This window comes from Coregonus clupeaformis, chromosome 14 (genome assembly GCF_020615455.1).
Source record: "Coregonus clupeaformis isolate EN_2021a chromosome 14, ASM2061545v1, whole genome shotgun sequence".
Taxonomy (NCBI): Eukaryota; Metazoa; Chordata; class Actinopteri; order Salmoniformes; family Salmonidae; genus Coregonus; species Coregonus clupeaformis.
In genome coordinates, this window is record NC_059205.1 from 14,190,953 (window position 1) to 14,214,759 (window position 23,807).

At 46.1% G+C, this 23,807-nt stretch overlaps 3 protein-coding genes across 10 annotated transcripts in view; all 3 read left to right on the forward strand.

Moving 5' to 3' along the window:
- chd8 (chromodomain helicase DNA binding protein 8) overlaps window positions 1–13,630 on the forward strand; it is a 35,763-nt gene extending 22,133 nt beyond the window's left edge. For 3 of the 5 annotated variants that reach the window (XM_045224696.1, XM_045224694.1, XM_045224695.1), the window contains exons 20-39: window positions 4,033–4,228; window positions 4,366–4,536; window positions 4,630–4,923; window positions 5,028–5,248; window positions 5,407–5,609; window positions 7,432–7,588; window positions 7,675–7,764; window positions 7,841–7,944; window positions 8,076–8,199; window positions 8,333–8,408; window positions 8,495–8,826; window positions 8,960–9,192; window positions 9,340–9,999; window positions 10,093–10,205; window positions 10,612–10,839; window positions 11,046–11,141; window positions 11,873–12,016; window positions 12,151–12,255; window positions 12,364–12,468; window positions 12,569–13,630. In XM_045224696.1, coding sequence (XP_045080631.1) covers window positions 4,033–4,228; window positions 4,366–4,536; window positions 4,630–4,923; window positions 5,028–5,248; window positions 5,407–5,609; window positions 7,432–7,588; window positions 7,675–7,764; window positions 7,841–7,944; window positions 8,076–8,199; window positions 8,333–8,408; window positions 8,495–8,826; window positions 8,960–9,192; window positions 9,340–9,999; window positions 10,093–10,205; window positions 10,612–10,839; window positions 11,046–11,141; window positions 11,873–12,016; window positions 12,151–12,255; window positions 12,364–12,468; window positions 12,569–12,910 — 3,994 coding nt within the window. In that variant the 3' untranslated portion in view covers window positions 12,911–13,630. The remainder of the gene's footprint in view (window positions 1–4,032; window positions 4,229–4,365; window positions 4,537–4,629; window positions 4,924–5,027; window positions 5,249–5,406; window positions 5,610–7,431; window positions 7,589–7,674; window positions 7,765–7,840; window positions 7,945–8,075; window positions 8,200–8,332; window positions 8,409–8,494; window positions 8,827–8,959; window positions 9,193–9,339; window positions 10,000–10,092; window positions 10,206–10,611; window positions 10,840–11,045; window positions 11,142–11,872; window positions 12,017–12,150; window positions 12,256–12,363; window positions 12,469–12,568) is intronic. The other 2 variants (XM_045224697.1, XM_045224698.1) reach the window with 2 other exon arrangements.
- Window positions 13,631–13,781: 151 nt separating this feature from the next.
- Window positions 13,782–14,555, forward strand: LOC121581133 (H/ACA ribonucleoprotein complex subunit 3). Its single transcript, XM_041896532.2, has 2 exons — window positions 13,782–14,060; window positions 14,214–14,555. Exons 1-2 carry the CDS (start codon window positions 14,007–14,009, stop codon window positions 14,352–14,354), a joined length of 195 nt encoding a protein of 64 aa, XP_041752466.1. The 5' UTR covers window positions 13,782–14,006; the 3' UTR covers window positions 14,355–14,555.
- Window positions 14,556–14,683: 128 nt separating this feature from the next.
- On the forward strand, window positions 14,684–22,879 carry tox4a (TOX high mobility group box family member 4 a). Of its 4 annotated transcripts, none has more exons than XM_045224701.1 (9): window positions 14,684–14,789; window positions 17,104–17,169; window positions 17,307–17,603; window positions 17,749–18,003; window positions 20,043–20,384; window positions 20,922–21,002; window positions 21,122–21,880; window positions 21,980–22,134; window positions 22,296–22,879. In XM_045224701.1, exons 1-9 carry the CDS (start codon window positions 14,784–14,786, stop codon window positions 22,351–22,353), a joined length of 2,019 nt encoding a protein of 672 aa, XP_045080636.1. In that variant the 5' UTR covers window positions 14,684–14,783; the 3' UTR covers window positions 22,354–22,879. The 4 variants fall into 4 exon arrangements, with proteins under 4 accessions (XP_045080636.1, XP_045080637.1, XP_045080634.1 ...); XM_045224702.1 differs by having other exon boundaries at window positions 17,310–17,603; XM_045224699.1 differs by lacking the exon at window positions 14,684–14,789 and adding an exon at window positions 16,223–16,929.
- The last annotated feature ends 928 nt before the right edge of the window (window positions 22,880–23,807 follow it).

Genomic DNA, 23,807 nt, shown 5'->3' on the forward strand with positions numbered 1-23,807 from the left:
AACTGAGGAGTATTTCTGTCTGTAATAAAGCCCTTTTGTGGGGAAAAACGTATTCTGATTGGCTGGGCCTTACTCCCCAGTGGGTGGGACTGGCTCCCAAGTGGGTGGGCTTATGGCCTCCCAGGCCCACCCATGGCTGTGCCCCTGCCCAGTAATGTGAAATTCATAGATTAGGGCCTAATGAATTTGTTTCAATTGACAGATTTTCCTTATATGAACTGTAACTCAGCAAAATCGTTGAAATTGTTGCGTTTTATATTTTTGTTCAGTATAAATAAATATAAACTAATCTCATGGTGATATGTGGTACCGATAACTAACTTTGAATGGTGATTTGGAACAAACATTGTAGGCCTAGAATGTGTTACGAGACCCTTTCAATGGTGATTTCGGACTATTTCAACTGAGATCGAGTGCAGATGTTCACCATAGAAGACTTCACTGGGCAGTCTTCTTGGGAGAGCAAAGCAAACACTCCCACTCAATTACGCAAGAGCAGGCCAGCGCAGAGCTCACATTCTACCTACTTTAAGATGTAATCAGAGGAGATGATGACCCACTGGCATGGTGGAGAGGGAATGAGGGTCGCTTTCAGCTCTTGGCCAATGTTGCCCTCATACCTCTGCATCTGTGCAAAAAGCATTCCGTCTGAACGAGTTTTCAGTAGGCATACAGCAGGCAATATTGTTACCTTAGGTAGGCAGGGACGGCTTGTTCAATAGGGCGATATGGGCGACGCACTGCCAAACGGGAAAAGGAAGGGATTTTTTTTCTAATCAATTATATCACGGCAACAGCAGTTATCAGTGTTCACGTCTGATCTGCCAGCCACTAAATGTCAAATCAGGCTAAAGTCGTGCTTCAAATGGCCCCGCCCGTTTTTGGGGCGATTTCAGTCAAGTTGAAAATCGCCCAGAAGTCTCTCATAGCCTGTCATGTAAAATCTATTTTTTTCACATTTCAAAGCTTTCAATACATTCTCTATGGGTGTCTGTGGGCTTGCACTTACGCGCTTTCGTCATACGTGACGTAACGTTGAACGTAACTAAGACAATGGCGGCTACCAGCGTCTCTGTTGCGACCTGCAGTGCGGCGTTATTTTATGTTTTTAATTTGTAGACTTAGTTTACAAACATTCTGCCAACCATGGATTTCCAGTGGTTGGTTTTGGACTGATCTTGTTGATCGTGTACATACCCGCTACGAACGGACTAAATAATGAAAACGCTGCTGGCAGCTGACTCCCAATACAGCTGGGAGACTTGGCTGGATGAGTCCCGGACAGAGAAGTGGAGCCGGCCACCTTCACCCTGGTCAGAGCGGACCGCGATCCTGGTAAGAGAGCGACTCTGTACCCCGACATTGAACTGCTTTCTGTGTCATTGCGACCTTACTATCAATTCAATTCAATTTAAGGGCTTTATTGGCATGGGAAACGTGTGTTAACATTGCCAAAGCAAGGGAAGTAGATAGTAAACAAAAAGTGAAATAAACAATAAATATTAACAGTAAACATTACACTCAGAAGTTTCAAAAGAATAAAGACATTTCAAATGTCATATTATGTATATATACAGTGTTGTTACAATGTGCAAATAGTTAAAGTACAAATGGGAAAATAAATAAACATAAATATGGGTTGTATTTACAATGGTGTTTGTTCTTCACTGGTTGCCCTTTTCTTGTGGCAACAGGTCACAAATCTTGCAGCTGTGATGGCACACTGTGGTTTTTCACCCAGTAGATAAGGGAGTTTATCAAAATTGGGTTTGTTTTCGAATTCTTTGTGGATCGCTGTAATCTGAGGGAAATATGTGTCTCTAATATGGTCATACATTTGGCAGGAGGTTAGGAAGTGCAGCTCAGTTTCCACCTCATTTTGTGGGCAGTGTGCACATAGCCTGTCTTCTCTTGAGAGCCAGGTCTGCCTACGGCGGCCTTTCTCAATAGCAAGGCTATGGTCACTGAGTCTGTACATAGTCAAAGCTTTCCTTAAGTTTGGGTCAGTCACAGTGGTCAGGTATTCTGCCACTGTGTACTCTCTGTTTAGGGCCAAATAGCATTCTAGTTTGCTCTGTTTTTTTGTTTGTTCTTTCCAATGTGTCAAGTAATTCTCTTTTTGTTTTCTCATGATTTGGTTGGGTCTAATTGTGTTGTTGTTGTTGTTGTTGTTGTCCTGGGGCTGTGTGGGGTCTGTTTGTGTTTGTGAACAGAGGCCCAGGACAAGCTTACTTAGGGGACTCTTCTCCAAGTTCATCTCTCTGTAGGTGATGGCTTTGTTATGGAAGGTTTGGGAATCGCTTCCTTTTAAGTGGTTACTATCTGCCCCGTGAGTTCCCCCAATTGTTTGTTACCGTTGTGTACTGTTGATAATCACAAGTTTACTGGAGAACTGAGACCAAGTAGAGACTTTGGACAGGGTGGATATGGTATAATAAAGGCAGTTTATTCAGAGGTAAAGATATCTGGAATCGCGTGCACGGACTCGTGCACGTGTGTAGGTCACCTAAATCATCAGAAAAATTGCCCCTCCTGAGAATTTTTTCAGGAGCCGCCACTGTAGGTAGGTTCATATATAATGACAAATAAAAATGTTTATCACACTTTTTAATTTTATTTATTCACATATGCGTCTTATTCAAAATAAATGTAGCCTAGGCTGGAATATTCTGTTGTGTGCCTTTAAACTTATTTGCACTAATTTGTTTGGTTAATTTGATACTTATTTTGTTTACTTTATTTATTTTGTAATTTGTAGCCTAAATGTGGATAATATTTTTGTAGGCAACATTTATTTTTTGTTCCTGCTTATGTAATAACCGTTGCGCAATTCAAGGATATGAATAAACACTTCCACAATAATATAAATATCTCTTTAGAAGTTAAACTTGTACAAGTAACATTTATTGACAGTAGCCTAGTGTAGGCCTATATTATTGGCTGTTTGGTTTACAAGGATGTTCTGGCAGTACACAATTTGTTTTTCCTAAAGCTTTGGTCAGGTGGAGGCCAGAAACTTAAGGTTTGTTTAAACTTCCCATTCAAATATTCTATCTTGCAATTGTTGGTTCTCTCTCATTATTACTGTATCATGTTTTTATTAAGGCTATTCACAAACTGCTTTCTCAGATAGAACTCTGTTACTGGCCTCCTAGATTCATTTGAAAGTTGATCATGAAAGATCTGCATTTGGCGTGTCACCCGGCTGTGAGCTGCACTGTTGTGCACTGCCCGACTCCGGCGGTGCCAGTCATGTTCAAATAGGTTAACCTATCTATATAAAAAAATATACAAACTATTGTCTGTCACATCACGATATTGTTGCCATCAGCGATGTCTGTCAAACATCGTTGATTTCCAATTATATCGTAATATCGTCCAACCCTAGTGGTCTGCTTGAAACATGTAGGTATTACAGACTGGGTCAGGGAGAGGTTGGAAATGTCAGTGAAGACACTTGCCAGATGGTCAGCGCATGCTTTGAGTACGCATCCTGGTAATCCCTTTGGTCCTGCAGACTTGTGAATGTTAACCTGTTTTAAAGGTCTTACTCACATCAGCTACGGAGAGCGTGATCACAGTCGTCCGCAACAGCTGGTGCTCTCATGCATGGTTCAGTGTTGCTTGCCTTGAAGCGAGCATAGAAGGCATTTGGCTCGTCTGGTAGGCTCACGTCACTGGGCAGCTCACGGCTGGGCTTCCCTTTGTAATCCGTGATCGTTTGCAAGCCCTGGCACATCCGACGAGCCTCAGCTGGTGTAGTAGGATTCAATCTTAGTCCTGTATTTATGCTTTCAATAAACATTGGAGACGAAAAATTGTTGCCATGTTGTCAACAATCGAAGCCAACACTGTCTGTTTTGTCCCATAGTTGTGCATGTCGGTTTTGTTGCTAAACAACCAACCCGTCTATGGAGCTGTAGATAGACTACCTCATCAACAAATGAGATGGGCATGTTGATGAGAACTAGATTTTGTTGTGAAGAGTAATCTAAATGAGTAAGAAGTTGTCTTTATCATTGTTCTGCCCAGATACCTGTACGAGCGTATTGATGGCAGAGTGAGAGGGAACCTGCGTCAGGCAGCCATTGATCGCTTCAGCAAACCAGACTCGGACCGTTTCGTCTTCCTGCTGTGTACCCGGGCTGGAGGCCTGGGCATCAACCTGACTGCTGCTGACACCTGCGTCATCTTTGACTCCGACTGGAACCCTCAGAATGATCTGCAGGTAATGTCTGATCTCTGACCTTTGAACCCAGGCTCTCTCTTTTGTGTATGGGTCCTTCCAATGTTTCATCCTAATTCCCTTACCACTCTGTACAAATAGCATCTGATTGATGTACTAACCCTGCCTTCTCTCAACAGGCTCAGGCGCGGTGTCACCGTATCGGCCAGTCCAAGGCGGTGAAGGTGTACCGTCTGATCACCAGGAACTCCTATGAGAGGGAGATGTTGGACAAGGCTAGCCTCAAACTGGGTCTGGACCGGGCTGTACTGCAGAGCATGAGCAGCAACAAGGAGAGCAATGTCAACGGAGTAAGGAGGACCAAAATATTGTTCGTTTTTTAAGTCTGCGGTTTGTTTGGATGCCAACTGGTTAATATATGTCTTGTTCCACCCGTTTCGCAGCAAATCCAACAGTTCTCCAAGAAGGAGATCGAGGACCTTCTGAGGAAGGGGGCGTACGCTGCCATCATGGACGAGGAGGACGAGGGCTCCAAGTTCTGCGAGGAGGACATTGACCAGATCCTCCAAAGGAGAGCCACCACCATCACCATTGAAAGCGAGGGCAAGGGCTCCACCTTCTCCAAGGCCAGCTTCGTGGCCACCGAGAACAGGACCGACATCGCCCTGGATGACCCCGAGTTCTGGCAGAAGTGGGCCAAGAGGGCAGACATAGACTTTGATTCCATGAATAGGAAGGTAATGCGAACGTCTCAGGCACGTCTCCATTCTGTGTGTGTGTGTGCGCTACCTTTCTCAATGTGTTTTGTGAGAAGCAAATTTTTCTCCCACCCTCCCTGTAGAACACTCTCGTGATTGACACACCCAGGGTGAGGAAACAGACCCGTCAGTTCGCTACCCTGAGGGGCGAGGGCGGGGAGATCTCTGACCCCGACAGCGACGACGAGTATCCGCCCGCCAATTCCCGGCAGTCCCGGTCCTCAAGGCGATCCGAGCGCCACACTGGAAATGGCTACGGCCGCACCGACTGCTTCCGTGTGGAGAAACACCTGCTTGTTTACGGGTAGGTGGACCTGACTAGGGCCTTGTTTTGTTTTTTCTGGACATGTGTAGTTATAATACATATGTGATAGTAAAGTTATGACAGGATTTTCTACCAAAGCAAGCTCCACGCTATTGTGCTGACCCCTCCTTTCTCACTGCCACCTCCTTCTTGTCCAGGTGGGGGCGCTGGAGGGACATCCTGTCTCATGCACGCTGTAAGCGGCGCCTCGGGGAGCATGACGTGGAGACCATCTGCAGGGTCATTCTGGTCTTCTGCCTGCTGCATTACCGTGGCGACGAGAACATCAAGAGCTTCATCTGGGAGCTCATTACCCCCCCAGAGAACGGCCGGGAACCACACACACTCCTCAACCACTCTGGTATGTACAGTTGAAGTCGGAAGTTTACATACACCTTAGCCAAATACGTTTAAACTCAGTTTTTCACAATTCCTGACATTTAATCCTAGTAAAAATTCCCTGTCTTAGGTCAGTTAGGATCACCACTTTATTTTAAGAATGTGAAATGTCAGAATAATAGTAGAGAGAATGATTTATTTCAGCTTTTATTTATTTCATCACATTCCCAGTGGGTCAGAAGTTTAAATACACTCAATTAGTATTTGGTAGCATTGCCTTTAAATAGTTTAACTTGGGTCAAACGTTTCGGGTAGCCTTCCACAAGCTTCCCACAATAAGTTGGGTGAATTTTGGCCCATTCCTCCTGACAGAGCTGGTGTAACTGAGTCAGGTTGGTAGGCTTCCTTGCTCGCACACACTTTTTCAGTTCTGCCCACACATTTTCTATAGGATTGAGGTCAGGGCTTTGTGATGGCCACTCCAATACCTTGACTTTGTTGTCCTTAAGACATTTTGGCACAACTTTGGAAGTATGCTTGGGGTCATTGTCCATTTGGAAGACCCATTTGCGACCAAGTTTTAACTTCCTGACTGATGTCTTGAGATGTTGCTTCAATATATCCACACAATTTTCCTTCCTCATGATGCCATCTATTTTGTGAAGTGCACCAGTCACTCCTGCAGCAAAGCACCCCCACAGCATGATGCTGCCACCCCTGTGCTTCACGGTTGGGATGGTGTTCTTCAGCTTGCAAAGTCCCCCTTTTTCCTCCAAACATAACGATGGTCATTATGGCCAAACAGTTCTATTTTTGTTTCATCAGACCAGAGGAAATTTCTCCAAAAAGTACGATCTTTGTCCCCATGTGCAGTTGTAAACCGTAGTCTGGCTTTTTTATGGTGGTTTTGGAGCAGTGGCTTCTTCCTTGCTGAGCGGCCTTTCAGGTAATGTTGATATGGCACTCGTTTTACTGTGGATATAGATACTTTTGTACCTTCCTCCAGCATCTTCAAGGTCCTTTGCTTTTGTTCTGGGATTGATTTGCACTTTTCGCACCAAAGTACGTTCATCTCTAGGAGACAGAACGCGTCTCCTTCCTGTGCGGTATGACGTCTGTGTGGTCCCATGGTGTTTATACTTGCGTACTATTGTTTGTACAGATGAACGTGGTACCTTCAGGCGTTTTTGGAAATTGCTCCCAAGGATGAACCAGACTTGTGGAGGTCTACAATTTATTTTTTCTGAGGTTTTGGCTGATTTCTGTTGATTCTCCCATGATGTCAAGCAAAGAGGCACTGAGTTTGAAGGTAGGCCTTGAAGTACATCCACAGGTACACCTCCAATTTACTCAAATGATGTCAGAAGCTTCTAAAGCCATGACATAATTTTCTGTAATTTTCCAAGCTGTTTAAAGGCACAGTCAACTTAGTGTATGTAAACTTCTGACCCACTGGAATTGTGATACAGTGAATTATATGTGAAATAATCTGTCTGTAAACAATTGTTGGAAAAATTACTTGTGTCATGCACAAAGTAGATATCCTAACCGACTTGCCAAAACTATAGTTTAACAAGAAATGTGTGGAGTGGTTGAAAAACAAGTTTTAATGACTCCAACCTAAGTGTATGTAAACTTCCGACTTCAACTGTATGACCATTATAGAACCACACACTCCTCAACCATTCTGTGAATGTGTCTTACAACCTCCATCACCCATTGTCTAAATGTTTCTTGCTCTGTTCTGGAAAACTGTCTATATGTTTGTGTTAATGTATTTTCTCTCCCTTTAACGTTGCCTTCCAAGATTGTGAGTAAATGTGTCAATGTGTTTCTCTGTCTAGGTCTCTCCATCCCTGTTCCTCGGGGCAGGAAGGGGAAGAGGGTGAAGGCCCAGAGCTCCTTTGACGTTCAGAAGGTGGAGTGGATCCACAAGTACAACCCTGACTCCCTGCTTCTGGACGACAGCTACCGCAAACATCTCAAGCACCAGTGCAACAAGTCCGTGTGTTTTCACCCTCAACCTCTAGAGAGTACTGAAGTGTTTGTGCACAGTATCAGAGCATTAACCCTTTTCTTGTCTTCAGGGTGTTGCTGAGAGTGCGTATGCTGTACTACCTGAGACAGGAAGTCATTGGAGAACATGCCGATTCTGTGCTGAGAGGAGCCGATGCCAGGTATTACTTTCTACACACATACTATACATGCATATCTACACACACACACATATACTGATTCTGTCTGTCCTCGTAGGGATATTGACATCTGGATGCCTGAGATGGAGCAACAGGAGGTGCCATCAGGCTGGTGGGATACAGAGGCAGACCGCTCCCTCCTCGTCGGTGTCTTCAAACACGGTCTGTGTTTGAATGTCAAAGTCTTTAGAAGTTTGTTTACTTGTCAAGAGTACCTTGTATTTATCAGTAGGATAGTGGTGCTAGGTGTTTAGTGAGTGTGTTTGTAGTAACTCCAGTCTGTGTTGCTCCAGGGTATGAGATGTACACCACCATGCGTGCTGACGCATGTCTGTGTTTCCTGGAGCGAGCTGGTCGCCCTGACGATCAGGCCATTGATGCAGAGCAGCACTCTGCAGACGCAGAGCTGGGAGATGGGTGAGCTACACTGGCTAACCTTATTAGCACCTCACCAAACAACCCGCTAACTTGAGATCACTGAACTCTTTAGAGCTGGCCTCACCACCATTAACTTGAACTTGGTGGCTGAGACTTTGTTTTTGCCCCCCAGAGGAGACGATGACAAGTATTCTGAAGACCCAGAGTTCAAGCCTGCGTCAAGGCACACCAAAGATCTATACGAGGAGGTGTGAATCAGTACTTATTATTCTCACTGATTGATTTTGGTTACAGAATATTGTTATTATATTAATGAAAATCCCTCTCCCCCCAGGCTGACTCCATGAACATGGGTGATGATATCTGTGTCGAGGACAAGGCAGGGCCTGTTAAAACCAAGGGGCCGCCTCCTGGCCAGTCAGGAGCCTGTGAGTGGCCGACCAGCTCGTCACTTACCGCGCGGCTCCGGCGTCTGATCACTGCATACCAGCGCAGCTACAAGAGAGAGCAGCTGAAGGTGGAGGCAGCAGAGAAGGGGGACCGCAAGCGCAGGAGGTGTGAACAGGCCAGTAAGCTGAAGGAGATTGCACGCCAGGAACGCCAACAGAGGTACCAACTACTACCCTCAACTATTAACTCTGCAAGCATATGTGTCCTGAATCTGAGGTATAGTTGTTGGTGTATCTTTGTTTAATGTATCTGTGTGGTGTAACCTTACACAATTATCTGGGATAAGACTCAGTGAGTTTTGAGTGTTACACAACTTTAACCATCTGTCTTGTGTGCCTTTCTCTGCTAGGTGGACCCGTAGAGAGGAGTGTGATTTCTACCGTGTGGTGTCCACGTTCGGTGTGGAGCGGATAAAGAAAGAGGTTAACGCTCAAGAGGGGGAGGAGGCTGAACTGGACTGGGCCCGCTTCCGGACCTTCGCCCGTCTGGACAAGAAGACGGACGAGAGTCTGAGCCGCTACTTCCGCTGCTTCATGGCCATGTGCAGGAGGGTGTGCAACCTGCGCCCCACCCGCGGAGAAGGTCAGAACTGCATCGAACAGTATTATTAAACACAGGATATTGATAAGTGTAATCCCCTTAAAGCGGTCAAATATAATAGAGCATGGTGTTGGATATGTGGGTAGATCTGGAGAGACGCAGATCCCTAACCCCTCTCTCCCTCCCCAGACCCGTCAGAGCTGGGGCAGTCTATGGCCCCCATCACCGAGGAGCGGGCCTCTCGCACCCTGTACCGCATCAGCCTGCTGCGCCGTCTTCGTGAGCGTGTCCTGCCCCACCCCTCCATGGAGGAGCGCCTGCTGCTGGCCCCACTAAGCTCCGAGCTTCCCGCCTGGTGGAGCACTCCAGCCCACGACCGGGAACTCATGCTGGGCGCCGCCTTCCACGGCGTCAGCCGCACCGAGCTCTCAGTCTTCTCCGACCCACAGTTCTCCTTCAGCCAGGCCCGCCACGACTACCTCGAGATCCAGCCCGCCCCTGCCACTCCCCTCCGCCAACCACAGGCAGAGGAGGGCTCCGCCGTCGAGGAGGAGGAGGGGCTGAACAGGGAGTCCGGCCTCCTTGGAGCCTCTGAGGCTCTCGGCCACTCAGATACTCAGACCACACCCCTCTCTCGCCCTGATGGGAAGGGCCGAGCCCGGACCGGCTTGGGCTGGAAGAAGAGCAGGGGGAGGGGCCCGAGAAGCGGAGGAAGGAAAGGCGGAAGAAGTGGAGGAGAAGGAGGGATGTCTGATTCGGATTCAGACTCTGATTCAGGCTCGTCTACCTCCTCCCAGCGATCAGGCAGCTCTGACGACAGTGGGGACAGTGATGCAGAAAGGGAGAGAGGTGAGTAATGGCTGAGAGGGACTGAGCTAGAAGAGTGTGAGGATTGAATTAAGGTTGAACAAACGTATGGTTTTTCTTTTGTTCGGTTTTCAGCTGCTCTGAAGATGGAGGAAGACGGAGAGAACAGCTTGCTCTCAATGACTCCATCTCAAGATGGTGCGCCACCGGAGTCCCTCACTGACCCCTTCAGGGTTGACTGGCCCAAGGTATGTGGGGGATGTACTGTCTGCAATTATAGAGCGGTGGTTCCCAACCAGGGGTACTAGGTACCCCTGGGAATACTTGGCTTTTCAACAGGGGGTACGTGAGAAGACTCATGAGACCATAGGCTTACTGGTAAAATGCACATGTGGGGGTACTTCAGGGGTACTCCGGGCAGAGCAGAATTCAGTTGGTGGTACAGTAACCGAAAAAGGTTGGAAAGCACTGCTATAGGGTATGGATGGGTCCAGATTCAGTATGTGGATGATGTTCTGGTTCAACAAACAGTATTGTGTTTGTGTAAAAGCTTGTACATTAGTACTTAAAATACAGTATTAAAGGGAAGTTTAATATAAACTGTACAGTAAAAGGTTTTGGTTTGTTGTGTTGATTGACTGGTTGCTCCCTCAGGACCGTGTGTTGATAAACCGGCTGGAAAGCCTCTGTACGCTGGTGCTGTCTGGGCAGTGGCCAACAGGGCGGCGCTACGCCTCCGACGCCCAGCTAAACCCAGGCTCTGACGACCTAGGGACAGGGGATGAGCTCAGCTTTGCACGGCTCATGCGGAAAGGCAACAGCACACCCGGTGGAGAAGGAGCAGACGGAGGGGAATCTGAGTTCACTGTCAAACTCCTGAAGGTGAGATGAGAGGAACACAGAAAAGAGGGGTTGAATCAATTCTGGTCCTGGGCTTTTGTTCTAGCCCAGTAATAACAGCCGATTCAGCTTTTTAAACCATTGAAGTAAATTGGGATAAAGCATGGGTGACTGAGGTACAGATGGGATGACTCAATTGTCTGTCCTCTTTCTCCATCCTACTTTCTTTTACTGTCCAACTCTCTTAGGAGGAGGGGCTGAAGCTGACCTTCTCTAAGCATGCCTTGATGTCCAACGGGTCAGGGGGAGAGGGGAGCGGACGCAGGAAGCGTAGGGACCAAGAAGTACGCATATACAGAGTATACCAAACATTAGGAACACCTTCCTAATATTGAGTTGCTCCCCCCCTTTTGTCCTCAGAACAGCCTCAATTTGTCGGGGAAGGACTCTACAAGGTGTCAAGTGTTCCACAGGGATGCTGGCCCATGTTGACTAGAATGCCTCCCACAGTTGTGTCAAGTTGGCTGGATGTCCTTTGGGTGGTGGACCATTCTTGATACATGGGAAACTGTTGGCGTGAAAAACCCAGCAGCGTTGCAGTTCTTGACAAAAACTGGTGCGCCTGGCACCTACTACCATACCCTGTTCAAAGGCACTTCAATATTTTGTCTTACTCATTCACCCTCTGAATGGCACACATACACAATCCATGTCTCAAGGCTTAAAAATCCTTCTTTAACCTGTCTCCTCCCCTTCATCTACACTGATTGAAGTGGATTTAACAAGTGACATCAATAAGGGATCATTGCTTTCACCTGGATTCACCTGGTCAGTCTGTCATCGAAAGAGCAGGTGTTCCTAATGTGTTGTATACTCGATGTATACAATACTAGTCCACATTCTCATACAGTCAGAGGTTAAGACTGCTCAAAATACACAGATACTTGTCTGAGAACAGTAGACAATAAGTATACAGATATGCAGACAAAGAAACAAACTGACTAAACAAATGACATACTCAAATGTTCATTCAATGTCTGCATTTATCATACCTCACTCACTCTCTTCCCCCTAGTTGTCAGATCCAGACGGAGCAGTCCCGGTGGTTGATGCCATGACAGGCACAGTGCTGAGTGGGGAGCGGGCCCCTCGACGCAGGGACTTGCCCAACTGGCTGAAGGAGAACCCAGACTATGAGGTGGCGGGAGACATGCTGGAGGTATATTTATCTAGAAGACTATGGCTGTCTCTCAAACGAGGCTCTGGACAAAAGTAGTGCACCATGTGAGAAATGCAGTATCATTTGAGATTTCCACTGTGGCTGTAGTGACTCTGTCTCCTGCGTCCCCCTAGCTCCTTGGGAACAGAAGCAAGAGGAAAAGGAAGAGGACGGAGAAGGCAGTAGCACTGTCGGGCAGTGAGAAGATTAAGATCATTGATATGAGGACAGGAAAGAAGGTGAGAAATGGCAAAGGAACAGTGCATGGGGTTCCTCTCAAATAAACATTGATTTGTGGATGCTGATTGCCTGAGGGTTGATTTTTTTATTTATTTGTTCTTGCTCAGGTTGGGGCTGCGCATGGACCTATGCTGCAGGATTTGAGGGAGTTTCTGGAGGAGAATGCTGACTGTGCAGTTGCACCAGAATGGGCTGAGACTGTCCGGAGCTCTGTGAGTACCCTTTATTAACTTATTTACAACTCACTTCTTGAAAGGCAGGGGATAGATTATATTTCAGATAGTAAAATATTTGTCTATCTTCTTCTTCCAGGGCTTTCTGCCAGACAGCCTCTTCCACCGGCTACTCTCAGCACACTCTGTCATCCCCAAGAGAGACCGTCACCGCCACCACCACACTCCCCAGCCTGCCCCGCAGGAGGACCCACTCCTGGGCGGAGGTGAAGAAGAGACCCTGGTCTCAGATGGGGCCTATATGATGGAGGACGAAGATTTGGAGGATTCTTCTTTCCTGACTCAAGCCTTTGATGTTAAGATGGAAGGTGGCGACAGCTTGTCACAAGGCGGATATGAGAGTTCTGACAGGGAGGCCCTTTTGGACGACGTCATTATGGCACAGAAGGACTCGGACTCTTCCTCCAGCTCAGAGGATTGACCAAGCCCGTCTTGTCTGATATAGTCCCAGAAAAATCATGTTATTTTTCCTTTCATGTTATTCCTCATTGTTTATTTTTATCATGATCTATATTGAATTATGGATTATTTTTACTCATTTGTTTTATGTAGATTTTTGGAAGGGGGCAGGTTTGCACCCAACTCTTTCCATTCATGATATTCTCCCTCCCGCCATCACCATCCTCTTGGAAGCCTGAACCCCAACAAAGTGACTCCATGCCCAACACTGTGTTTCCCAACCTACTGCTCTCCTTCTCCCTCAACCACCCCTCAAACCCATCCCATTCCCAGCCTCAGCTTTAAGGGGAGCCCTGCTGTATTAGGAGCCCTTTTATCCAAGAACCTCCAAGCTGGTCCTCCAGTATAACTGGACGAGAGGACACACATGTACTGAGCAGACCAGAACTTCGCTCCCATGATGCCTGAGTCTGATGTCATAGGACCTTTCTGTGTCCTGTTGAGTCAGTGAACTAGAAGGGGTCCAATGTGTGGATGTAAATTTTTCTGAAAGGATGGGGTAACTGTGGGTGGGGGGATACCGGTATATTAGTTACTGATCCAGTGCTAGGAAGATGGGTGTATTGTACAATGTAGAGCTGGTCAGTTGTGTGCTATGGTGCAAGGATGACCACAATGATTTATTATTATTGTTTTATGACCTGACTATCTGTGATATGAATTACAGCAATCTACAGTGAAAGCAGCTGCGTCCTCTGGTCCTTGTGTATTTTATTGACAGCATGTGTTAGTTTTTTTTTCTGCCGTTTTCCCCGTAAACTTATATTCAGAAGTTGATTTGGGGAAATCTCATTGTAAACACCATTATGACGGCGGAACCCATTGCCCCAGATCACGGTTGTTCAGGGGACACGAACAGTGCAACCGGATGTCCGTCACACGTGGAAATTTTCTCATTGCATAAATAAGCGATTTGCTCGTAACTATCAATTTGAATGTAGTCACTGGAAACCAGTCTAAAGGGAAGGATATTATCTGGTGCCGTCACTTGAGTGTTTTATTCTGGCCTTGGAAGCGCCCATCAAACTTGTAGAGATCTTTAGCGTGAGCTCGCTACCATGTTCCTTCAGTTCTACCTTAACGAAAATGGAGAGAGGGTGTACACGCTGATGGTAAGCATTGCCTGCGTATCTGCTTTATTTTTGTCGTAATATTTCTATCACTGGATGTGAACTATTTAATTACACTCGAATGCCATTAATTGCATAATACTGTACGCTTTTCATTCCATATGGCTGTTAACAAACCCATTCTGTCAATCTCAGAAGGTGGACCTTCTGGGCCAGCCCACCAGCTCGGCCCATCCGGCCCGGTTTTCCCCCGACGACAAGTTCTCTCGGCACCGAGTGACACTGAAGAAACGCTTCGGGCTCCTTCTCACTCAGCAACCAAGACCTGTACTCTAGTAGTCTAGTAAATACAGTACTGTTCTATGTATTAGCACACTGTGCACACATCCATTTCTTTGAGTTATATTGAATTATGTGATCAAACATAATCTGATCTGACATCACTTTGTATTACTTTGAATTGCACTGTTTAGGCAACTCGTTTTCTTTAAAATGACAATGAGTGAGTGAATAAACAAATGTTTTTGTTAAACAACCTTTCACTGTTCTGTTTGACTCATTTGATTAAGTATGCGAAAACTGTTGTAAATACCATTCTTATGGCATGATTTGTCATACTTGTTTTACGTTTATCATCAGTACCAAAAAGTCACATCTCTACAGAAGTGACGTCATTTCCCCGAATCAAACCAAGGAAACCCGGAAGCCAAGTATCGAGAAGAGGAAAAAATAGAATTAGGAAAGCAGCGGACCGATGTAGTGAGGATGGAGGTAAGATATAGTATACGAATATTTCATTATTGAAGATGGAGTAGGATTGTTATCTAAATCTACTGAACGCCTTCATATTTTGTACCATCTTGCCACTTTAACTAGCTTTCTGACTATCATAAAAATTAGCCACGCTAGCTAGCAAGTGTTGTCAACAAAACTTCCAACAGTCATTCTTGACACGACAATCACTGGCTGTCATTTGTTAAGCTGATAAACAACTACCCTAGCTATCATCACACCACATTTTTTTACTATGACAATATTTAGCTAACTTGTAGAAGTAGCTAGTTTTATCCTCAATGCAAACAAGAGGTTCACTCACTGGAATCAACTCCTTTCTTTGCTTTGTCATGTAACTCCGACCGGAGTTGATCAGACACACACACTTAGCTAGCTATACGTCCTCTTCGCTGTATTTTCATGGACAACGTTACAAGTTAGGATCATCAGATAGGGTTGAAACATATTTAGTATCTTACGTCCATCACAATAATAAGCGTTGGATTGGCATGGGAGTTTCCTCCATTCTCACACCAATCCATTCCTTAACATTCCACGAGGGGGAGTGTACACTTCGAGAGGTAGGGGGGACATAATTCCAAATTGACCTATATCCCAGCTTCCTAGACATTTTCTATAGATCTGAGCAGAGTTGTATTTCTATGTTGTCCAGTAAGGTTAAATAAATTGAGAGATTCTAGAGATATTTTCATCAAACTCTTAATTGAGAGAATCATGTCTGTTATTTAGTCCTGAGTACGCTCTACAACATTCGGAGAGTACGACCCTGCTTTACACAGGAAGCGGCACAGGTCCTAATCCAGGCACTTGTCATCTCCCGTCTGGATTACTGCAACTCGCTGTTGGCTGGGCTCCCTGCCTGTGCCATTAAACCCCTACAACTCATCCAGAATGCCGCAGCCCGTCTGGTGTTCAACCTTCCCAAGTTCTCTCACGTCACCCCGCTCCTCCGCACACTACACTGGCTTCCAGTTGAAGCTCGCATCTGCTACAAGACCATGGTGCTTGCCTACGGAGCTGTGAGGGGAACGGCACCTCCGTACCTTCAGGCTCTGATCAGTCCCTACACCCAAACGAGGGCATTGCGTTCATCCACCTCTGGCCTGCTGGCTCCCCTACCTCTGCTGAAGCACAGTTCCCGCTCAGCCCAGTCAAAACTGTTCGCTGCTCTGGCACCCCAATGGTGGAACAAGCACCCTCACGACGCCAGGACAGCGGAGTCACTCACCCCCTTCCGGAGACATTTGAAACCCCACCTCTTTAAGGAACACCTGGGATAGGATAAAGTAATCCTTCTAACCCCCCCAATTTTTCTTCTTCTTCTTTTCAATAAATAGTAATAATTGTAAAGTGGTTAAAGGTGAATGCACCAATTTGTAAATCGCTCTGGATAAGAGCGTCTGCTAAATGACGTAAATGTAAATACGCGATCGATTGTGTTTACTCGATTAGACAGACTTGTTCGACTACTAGATTAATTGACTAGATCACAGCGTCGAACTAGCTGAATAGGGACTTGAATTAGCCCGAGCAGCGTGATTTTGACACATTGCCTGCTAGCTAAATATCTTACGGGATCATTTCGGTTCTTATGGGGAACAAAGATCGTTTCTATAATTTGTCACCAAAAAAAGCAAACGTGAGCTAAACCCGAATGCTTCATTGGAAGCAAGCGTTAGCATTGTTGGCTTGCCTGCTAGCTAGCTAACGTTAGCGAATGGAGTTTTGTTTGATGAGCTACATGTAAAGTACCTATCTGAGAATGCTGAACAAATCAGTTACTTGCTATTTAATTTTGTAAATTGAAGTTACCTAGCTAACAGTTGGTTTAGCTACATATATGTATGTACAGCTAGTGGTTATAGCTAGCATACCAGTTGAAAAAGTGTGTCAATTGATTCGTCTCGTCTGGCATGATGGTGATCTCTAGCTAGCTACGTTAGCTACACAGAGCTCGCCACTCTTCGGTTGATTCGTTGTTAAATCGCACAATTTTGATTGGTCTGTCACGATGGATCTTCATTTTTACTCTGAACTCTCCGATGGCATTGATCAGATTGTCGACCCGGAGTTCTTGGAACCACAGGCTTATAATGGATACGACCAAGTTAACAAGGTATGGGGCCTATTTCTAAAGAGGATGTTATTATGTCGTTTGAATACTATGTGTGTGCGTCCGCAGGCGAGTCTAGTGACTGTCCCAATTGAGCCTGATATGTTTCGACTGAAAGGAGCTGTGATCCACTGATCTGAGCAAACACAAGTACTAAATCCCATGTCTGTTTTGCAGTTTCCAGGGGGCAGTGATAATTACCTGACCATATCTGGGGCAGGTCATCCTTTTCTCTCCTCTGAGGTGGGTGTCATGATCCTAGAAGCCTGCACACTTTCCATACTACATATTATTCACATTGTGCAGTGTATTCACACTTAACATGTTCATGTAATCTATCTGTTCCATTAACAGTTGTCCTTCTCCTTCTCTCTGTTTAGCAGACATTCCATACCCCCAGTCTTGGTGATGAGGTGTTTGAGATCCCTCCCATCTCCCTGGACCCGGACACGGCCCTCAGTGTGGGGGACGTGGTGTCCCATTTTGGGGAACTGTCAGGTGGAGCAGGGGGTCTCTCGGGGGCTGGAAGCCTGGCGAGGAATGCTGTGGTGGGGGGCAATGACCCCTCCTTTGCCTCCACCTACGTGAACACAACCTCTCAGGGCCTGGAGCACCTGAGTTTGGGGGTGATGAGCCAGCCTGGAGGGGGGGCCCTACTCAGTTCAACACTGGGGGTGGTAAGTACTGTACTTATGAATAGCTTGTGCATCAAGAATGTGTTTTTCTCAAATGCTAATGCTTGGTTAAGATGCTTTTGTCAAATGGTAATGCTTTTTGTTAAGCACTAATACTAAGGATAAACTCCTGGCCTTGTCACTCTAGGAACTTGGCCACTCCATTGGCTCCCATTTCAGCAGCTCCTCTCCAATGACCATCGATGTCCCACTTGGTGACATGAATCATGGCCTATTGGGACACAATCAGCTAACCACTATTGACCAATCGGAGCTGAGCGCCCAGCTCGGGCTTGGCCTTCATGGTGGGAACATTCTGTCTCGTTCCAAATCACCTGACCAGCTGTCTGCCACACCCTCTCCAGCGGGCTCCCTCCAGGATGATGACATGGATGACTTCAGGGTGAGTGTCTATTTGTATGTTTGTTTATACAGTGCCTTGCAAGAGTATTCAGACCCCTTGGATTTCTTCACATTTTATTGTGTTACAAAGTGGCATTAAAATGGATTTAATTGTCATTTTTTGTCAACAATCTACACTAAAAACTCTCAAAGTGGAACAAAAATTCTAACAGTTTAAAAAGACGAATGCAAATAAAATATAGTTGTTGCATAAGTATTCAGCTCCCTGAGTCCAAACATGTTAGAAACACTGTTGTCAGCCATTACAGCTGTGAGTCTTCTTGGGTAAGTCTGTAAGAGCTTTGCACACCTGGATTGTGCAATATTTGCCTATTATTCTTTTCAAAATTCTTCAAGCTCTGTCAAGATGTTGGGGAACATGGCTAGACAGCAATTTTCAAGTCTTGCCATAGTATTTCAAGCAGATTTAAGTCATAATTGTAACTTGGCCACTTAGGAACATTCACTGTCTTCTTGGTAAGCAACTCCAGTGTAGCCTTGTGTTGTAGGTTATTGTCCTGCTGAAAGGTTAATTCCTCTCCCAGTGTCGGGTGTAAAGCAGACTGAAGCAGGTTTTGCTCTAGGATTTTGCCTATGCATAGCCCTATCCTGTTTCTTTTATCCTGAAAAACTCCCCCAGTATTTGCCGATGTCAAGCATACCCATACCATGATGCAGCCACCACCATGCTTGAAAATAAGGAGGCAGTTACTCAGTGTTGTGTTGGATTTTCCCCAACATAGGGCTTTGCATTTAGGCCAAAAAGTGTATTCCTTTGCCATGTTCTTTTGCAGTATTACTTTAGTGCCTTGTTGCATACAAGATGCATGTTTTGGAATATTTTGTATATTTGTGTTCTTCTTTTCACTGTCATTTAGGTCATTATTGTGGAGTAACTACAATGTTGTTGGTCCATCCTCAGTTCTCTCCCATCACAGCCATTGAACTCTGTAGCTGTTTTGAAATAACCAATGGCCTCATGGTAACACCCCTGAGCGGTTTCATTCCTGTCCTGCAGCTCAGTTCAGAAGGACGACTATCTTTGAGGTGTCTGGGTGGTTTAATACATAATGCACAGCATAATTATTAACTAGACCATGTCTACCAATTATTGCCTTTTTTATGAGGCTTTTGAAAAGCTCCCTGGTATTTGTAGTTGAATCTGTGCTTGAGGGACCTTGCAGATGTTGTATGTATGGGGGACAGAGGGAAAAATCATATCAACCCCTATTTACTTCACACAATCAACTTTGACTCCTGAACTAATTTAGGCTTGCCTAAACAAAGGGGCTGAATACTTATGCAATGGCTACATTTGAGTTGTACATTTTTGGTCATTTTTGACATTGTCACTACTTAACACTGTCAAAAGTCATAATTATATCTAAGCCCTGCTCATTTCCACAATTGATCTTCTTAAAATTGTATTTAAACCTAACCCTAACTAATGAAGGTCATGTTTGATGAGTTGGTCCACCAGACCTTCCACGCATTTGGGCGGAAGTGTCTGGGAACGAGATTAGATGTAATGTGACTAACATGACATCACTTTAGAGCTTATGCCATCTTTCAGCACAACATGTCACCCTGTATGAAGCACATGTTTATATCATATTCGACATAGTGGGTTATGTCCCATTTTACATTGGTGATTATGTCACACAGTTATGCTACATTTATGAACCCTTTATAAAGCATGACATACAGTTATAGATGCTTTGTAACACTTATGTAGCACTTATGAAGGCATTATGAAGGCTTTATAAGCTGAATGTCATTTAATGCGGGACTTAATTGGGTAATTCATAATTTTTTTTAATGAATTTTTCTTCCACTTTGCCATTTGAGTATTTTGTGTAGAAAAAAATTACAATGAAATCCATTTTAATCCCACTTTGTAACACAATACAATTTGAAGAAATCCAAGGGGTCTGAATACTTTTGCAAGGCACTGTATGTGTCTTGCTAAGTCAACTGATCTAAGATCGTTGTATCTTTCCCCGTCTCTCGCTGTCCACTGGTCCCACTGTCACCCCGAAGAGTGTGCTGGTCGACTCTCCGATGTCCCTGTCTGTCTCCCCTGCGGTACTCTCCCACATCTCCACCATGCCGGGCTCTTCCGCCATGCTCTCCTCCTCAGTCTCCCCTGCCTTGGTGAGGCGTGGCGGGGGCAAGCCGGCCACTATGGCAGGGCCTGGAGGAGGGAAGAAGGGGAAGAAGAAGAAAGATCCCAACGAGCCCCAGAAACCCGTCTCTGCCTACGCCCTGTTCTTCAGGGACACTCAGGCTGCCATCAAGGGCCAGAACCCCAACGCCACATTTGGAGAGGTGTCCACGATAGTAGCCTCCATGTGGGACAGTCTTGGGGAAGAGCAGAAACAGGTACACAGGACATACACTTTGACTAATACACATACAGGTAACTGCCCAAATAAAGGAAACATTTGAGTAAATGAGATTCCTGAGTTAATGATGATTTTATTTTGGCTACCATGGCTAGAAGAAGAGATCTGTGACTTTGAAAGAGGGTTCTCAAAGGAGCATGGGGGGTTAAAGGGGGTGTGTCAGTCAGCAGATCTCAACCCAACTGAACCTTTTATAGGGGATTCTGGAGCGGTGCCTGACACAGTGTTTTCCACCAGCATCAACAAAACACCAAATTATGGCATTTCTCGTGGAAGAATGGTGTCGCATCCCTCCAATAGAGTTCCAGACAATTGTAGAATCTATGCCAAGGTGCATTGGAGCTGTTTTGGTGGCCTGACACCCTATTAAGAAAGGGTACTTTTATGTAGGTGTTTCCTTTGTTTTGTCAGTTACCTGTACTTTTAGAAAATTTCAAGGACATTTGTGGTAAAAATAAAAAAGAGCCTTTACTCGTGTCTTTACTTATGTAATTATACCCTCTGTCACTATTAGGTGTATAAGAGAAAGACGGAAGCAGCGAAAAAGGAATACCTGAAGGCACTAGCAGCTTACAGAGCCAATCAGCTCTCACAGGTAAGAAACTCTTGGCCTGTCTTTGCTTGGAAATCGTGTGACTGTAGCTATGACAATGTTTTACTGTAAATGTCTAGAAGATATTGTTATCTCTACAAAAAATTTGCTAATTTCCCCAGCCCTCCATTGAAGTGATGGACACAGCTTCTTCACCATCACCTCCTCCAATACCTGAGCCAGTGCCTGTGGCCCCCCTGGCTCCCGCCCGCCCCTCCCGTCTTCCCCAGCACAACGCAGACCAGAATACCATCACCAACATCTGCGCCTCCAACATCATTCTGGACGTCCCCCAGGTCACCACGCGCTCCCGCACAGGAGCTTACAAGCCCCCTACCCTGGGCGCCACAGCCACCCCGACCCCGACCCTGACCCCCACCATCACCAAGATCATCATCTCCAAACAGATGCTCCAGGCCGGGGCTAAGCTCCACCAGATACCCACCTCCATGGTGACGGTGCTCCCAAGCGGCGTGCGCACCCTGCTGCCCTCAGCCCCACGCCAGCCCCCTCCTTTGCAGCAGATGCAGAACGCCCCTCCTCCCCCGCGGCTCCAGCAGATGGTACACTCCCCAGCCCCACCTCCCCTACAGGCCAAGCCCCGAGGAGGAAGTGCTGGGCCGGGGCTTCCTGTGTCCATCCCCGCCACACCTCCCCCTCCACTACAGATCAAGATTGTCCCGGCCTCTTTGCAGGCAGACGCATCCTTGCCCATTATTGTTACGACAACCGCAACCGCCCACTCAATTGGTGTCACCACTTCTGCTGTGCCTACATCGGCATACTCCACCCCTACAGTGGCTCTGCAGTTGGCGAAGTCCACTGACCTGACGGCCAGTGCAGATGAGGATTCGGTTACGGAAGAGTTCACTTCGGGAGAGGTTGGCTGTGGTTTCTGACCAAATGTTCATGTTAAATATGCTTGGTGTTTCAATCATTCCTCTCAACTCCTTTCTCAACTTTCACCTCTTTTTCTACAGATGGAAATGGAGTTCAATGTGTCTCCACGTGCCACGGACGCTACTTCTGGCCCCCTGACTCTGTGTGTACGCGCAGGATGCACCAACCCTGCAATAGAGAGCACGGACTGGGACAAAGAGTACTGCAGCAATGAATGTGTCGCCACTCATTGCAGGTTTGTGGGTTTGGATATAAATGTATTTGTATTCCTTTCTGTGAGAAAAGTTTTCTACTCCAACATAAGTAGAAGGTATGTTGGAGTAGAAAAGGGAACATGATTGATTATGTTGATTTACTCAAACGCTTGTCTCTTTTTTTTCCCTTCGTCTCCTTCAGGGATATCTTCATGGCCTGGTGCTCCATCAGGAATCAGAACACCATGGTTGTCAAGTAAAGACCGGCCACACCCAGACAAGGGGAGAATTGTGATTTGTGTCTTGTTGGGTCAGGGGTGATAACAGGCCTAAGGTAGACTAAGTGGGGTGAGAGGAAGAGATGGAGTTTGGAGGAGAGGAGAGCAACTGGAGAAAAGAAGAGTGCCATGTACCACAAAGCGATCCAGTGGAAATAAATAATCAACATAAGACATGGGATTCATTTAGAGGTAAATGGACTGTGGATGAGATAGAACGTGAGAGGACAGGGAGTGAAGTATATCTTTTTTGTGTATTATATGTTTTATTGTTTGGACATGCATACCTTTAACGGGTCCATTCACACTGATCGTGTTATGAGAGGATGTATACCATATGAAGGGACCTGAAATCATAGTGGGATTCCAAAGGGTTCTATTCCAGAGGGTACATTGGAACATAGTGCCACTAGTCGTGACACGTGTTAACATAAACTACATGACCAAAGGTATGTGGACTCTCATTCCAAATTCATGGGCATTTATATGGAGTTGGTCCCCTCTTTTGCTGCTATAACAGCCTCCACTCTTATGGGTAGGATTTCCACTAGATGTTGGAACATTACTGTGGGGACTTGCTTCCTTCCATTCAGCCACAAGCGCATTAGTGAGGTTGGGCACTGATGTTGGGCGATTAGGCCTGGCTCGCAGTCGGCGTTCCAATTCATCCCAAAGGTGTTCGATGGGGTTGAGATCAGGGCTCTGTGCAGGTCAGTCAAGTTCTTCCACGCCGATCTCGACAAACCATTTCTGTATGGACCTCGCTTTGTGCATGGGGGCATTGTCATGCTGAAACAGGAAAGGGCCTTCCTCAAACTGTTATCACAAAGTTGGAAGCACAGAATTCTCTAGAATGTCATTGTATGCTGTAGAGTTAAGATTTTCCTTCACTGGAACTAAGGGATCTAGTCCGAACCATCAAAAACAGGACTGTTATTCCTCCTCCACCAAACTTTATAGTTGGCGCTATGCATTGGGGCAGGTAGCGTTCTCCTGGCATCTGCCAAACCTAGATTTGTCCGTCGGACTGCCAGATGGTGAAGCGTGATTCATCGCTCCAGAGAACGCGTTCCCACTGCTCCAGAGTCCAATGGCGGCGAGTTTTACACCATTCCAGCCGACACTTGGCTTGTGTGTGGCTGCTCGGCCATGGAAACCCATTTCATGAAGCTCCCGACGAACAGTTATTGTGCTGACGTTGCTTCCGGAGGCAGTTTGGAAATCTGTAGTGAGTGTTGCAACCAAGGACAGACGCACTTCAGCATACGGGGTCCCGTTCTGTGAGCTTGTGTGGCCTACCACTTCGCATCTGAGCCGTTGTTGCTCCTAGACGTTTCCACTTCACAATAACAGCTTGGCTGTGTGCTGGATTTTATACATGGGTCAGCAACAGGTGTGGCTGAAATAGCCAAATCCACTAATTTAAAGGGGTGTCC

Bases quoted from the DNA above. Each gene is read 5' to 3' on its own strand.
- LOC121581133 (XM_041896532.2), top strand. From the start codon at position 14,007: ATGTTCCTTCAGTTCTACCTTAACGAAAATGGAGAGAGGGTGTACACG. The intron at 14,061-14,213 runs GTAAGCATTGCC...TGTCAATCTCAG, and splicing joins AGAGGGTGTACACGCTGATG to AAGGTGGACCTTCTGGGCCA.
- tox4a (XM_045224699.1), top strand. From the start codon at position 16,825: ATGGATCTTCATTTTTACTCTGAACTCTCCGATGGCATTGATCAGATT. The intron at 16,930-17,103 runs GTATGGGGCCTA...TCTGTTTTGCAG, and splicing joins GATACGACCAAGTTAACAAG to TTTCCAGGGGGCAGTGATAA. The intron at 22,135-22,295 runs GTTTGTGGGTTT...CGTCTCCTTCAG, and splicing joins TGTGTCGCCACTCATTGCAG to GGATATCTTCATGGCCTGGT.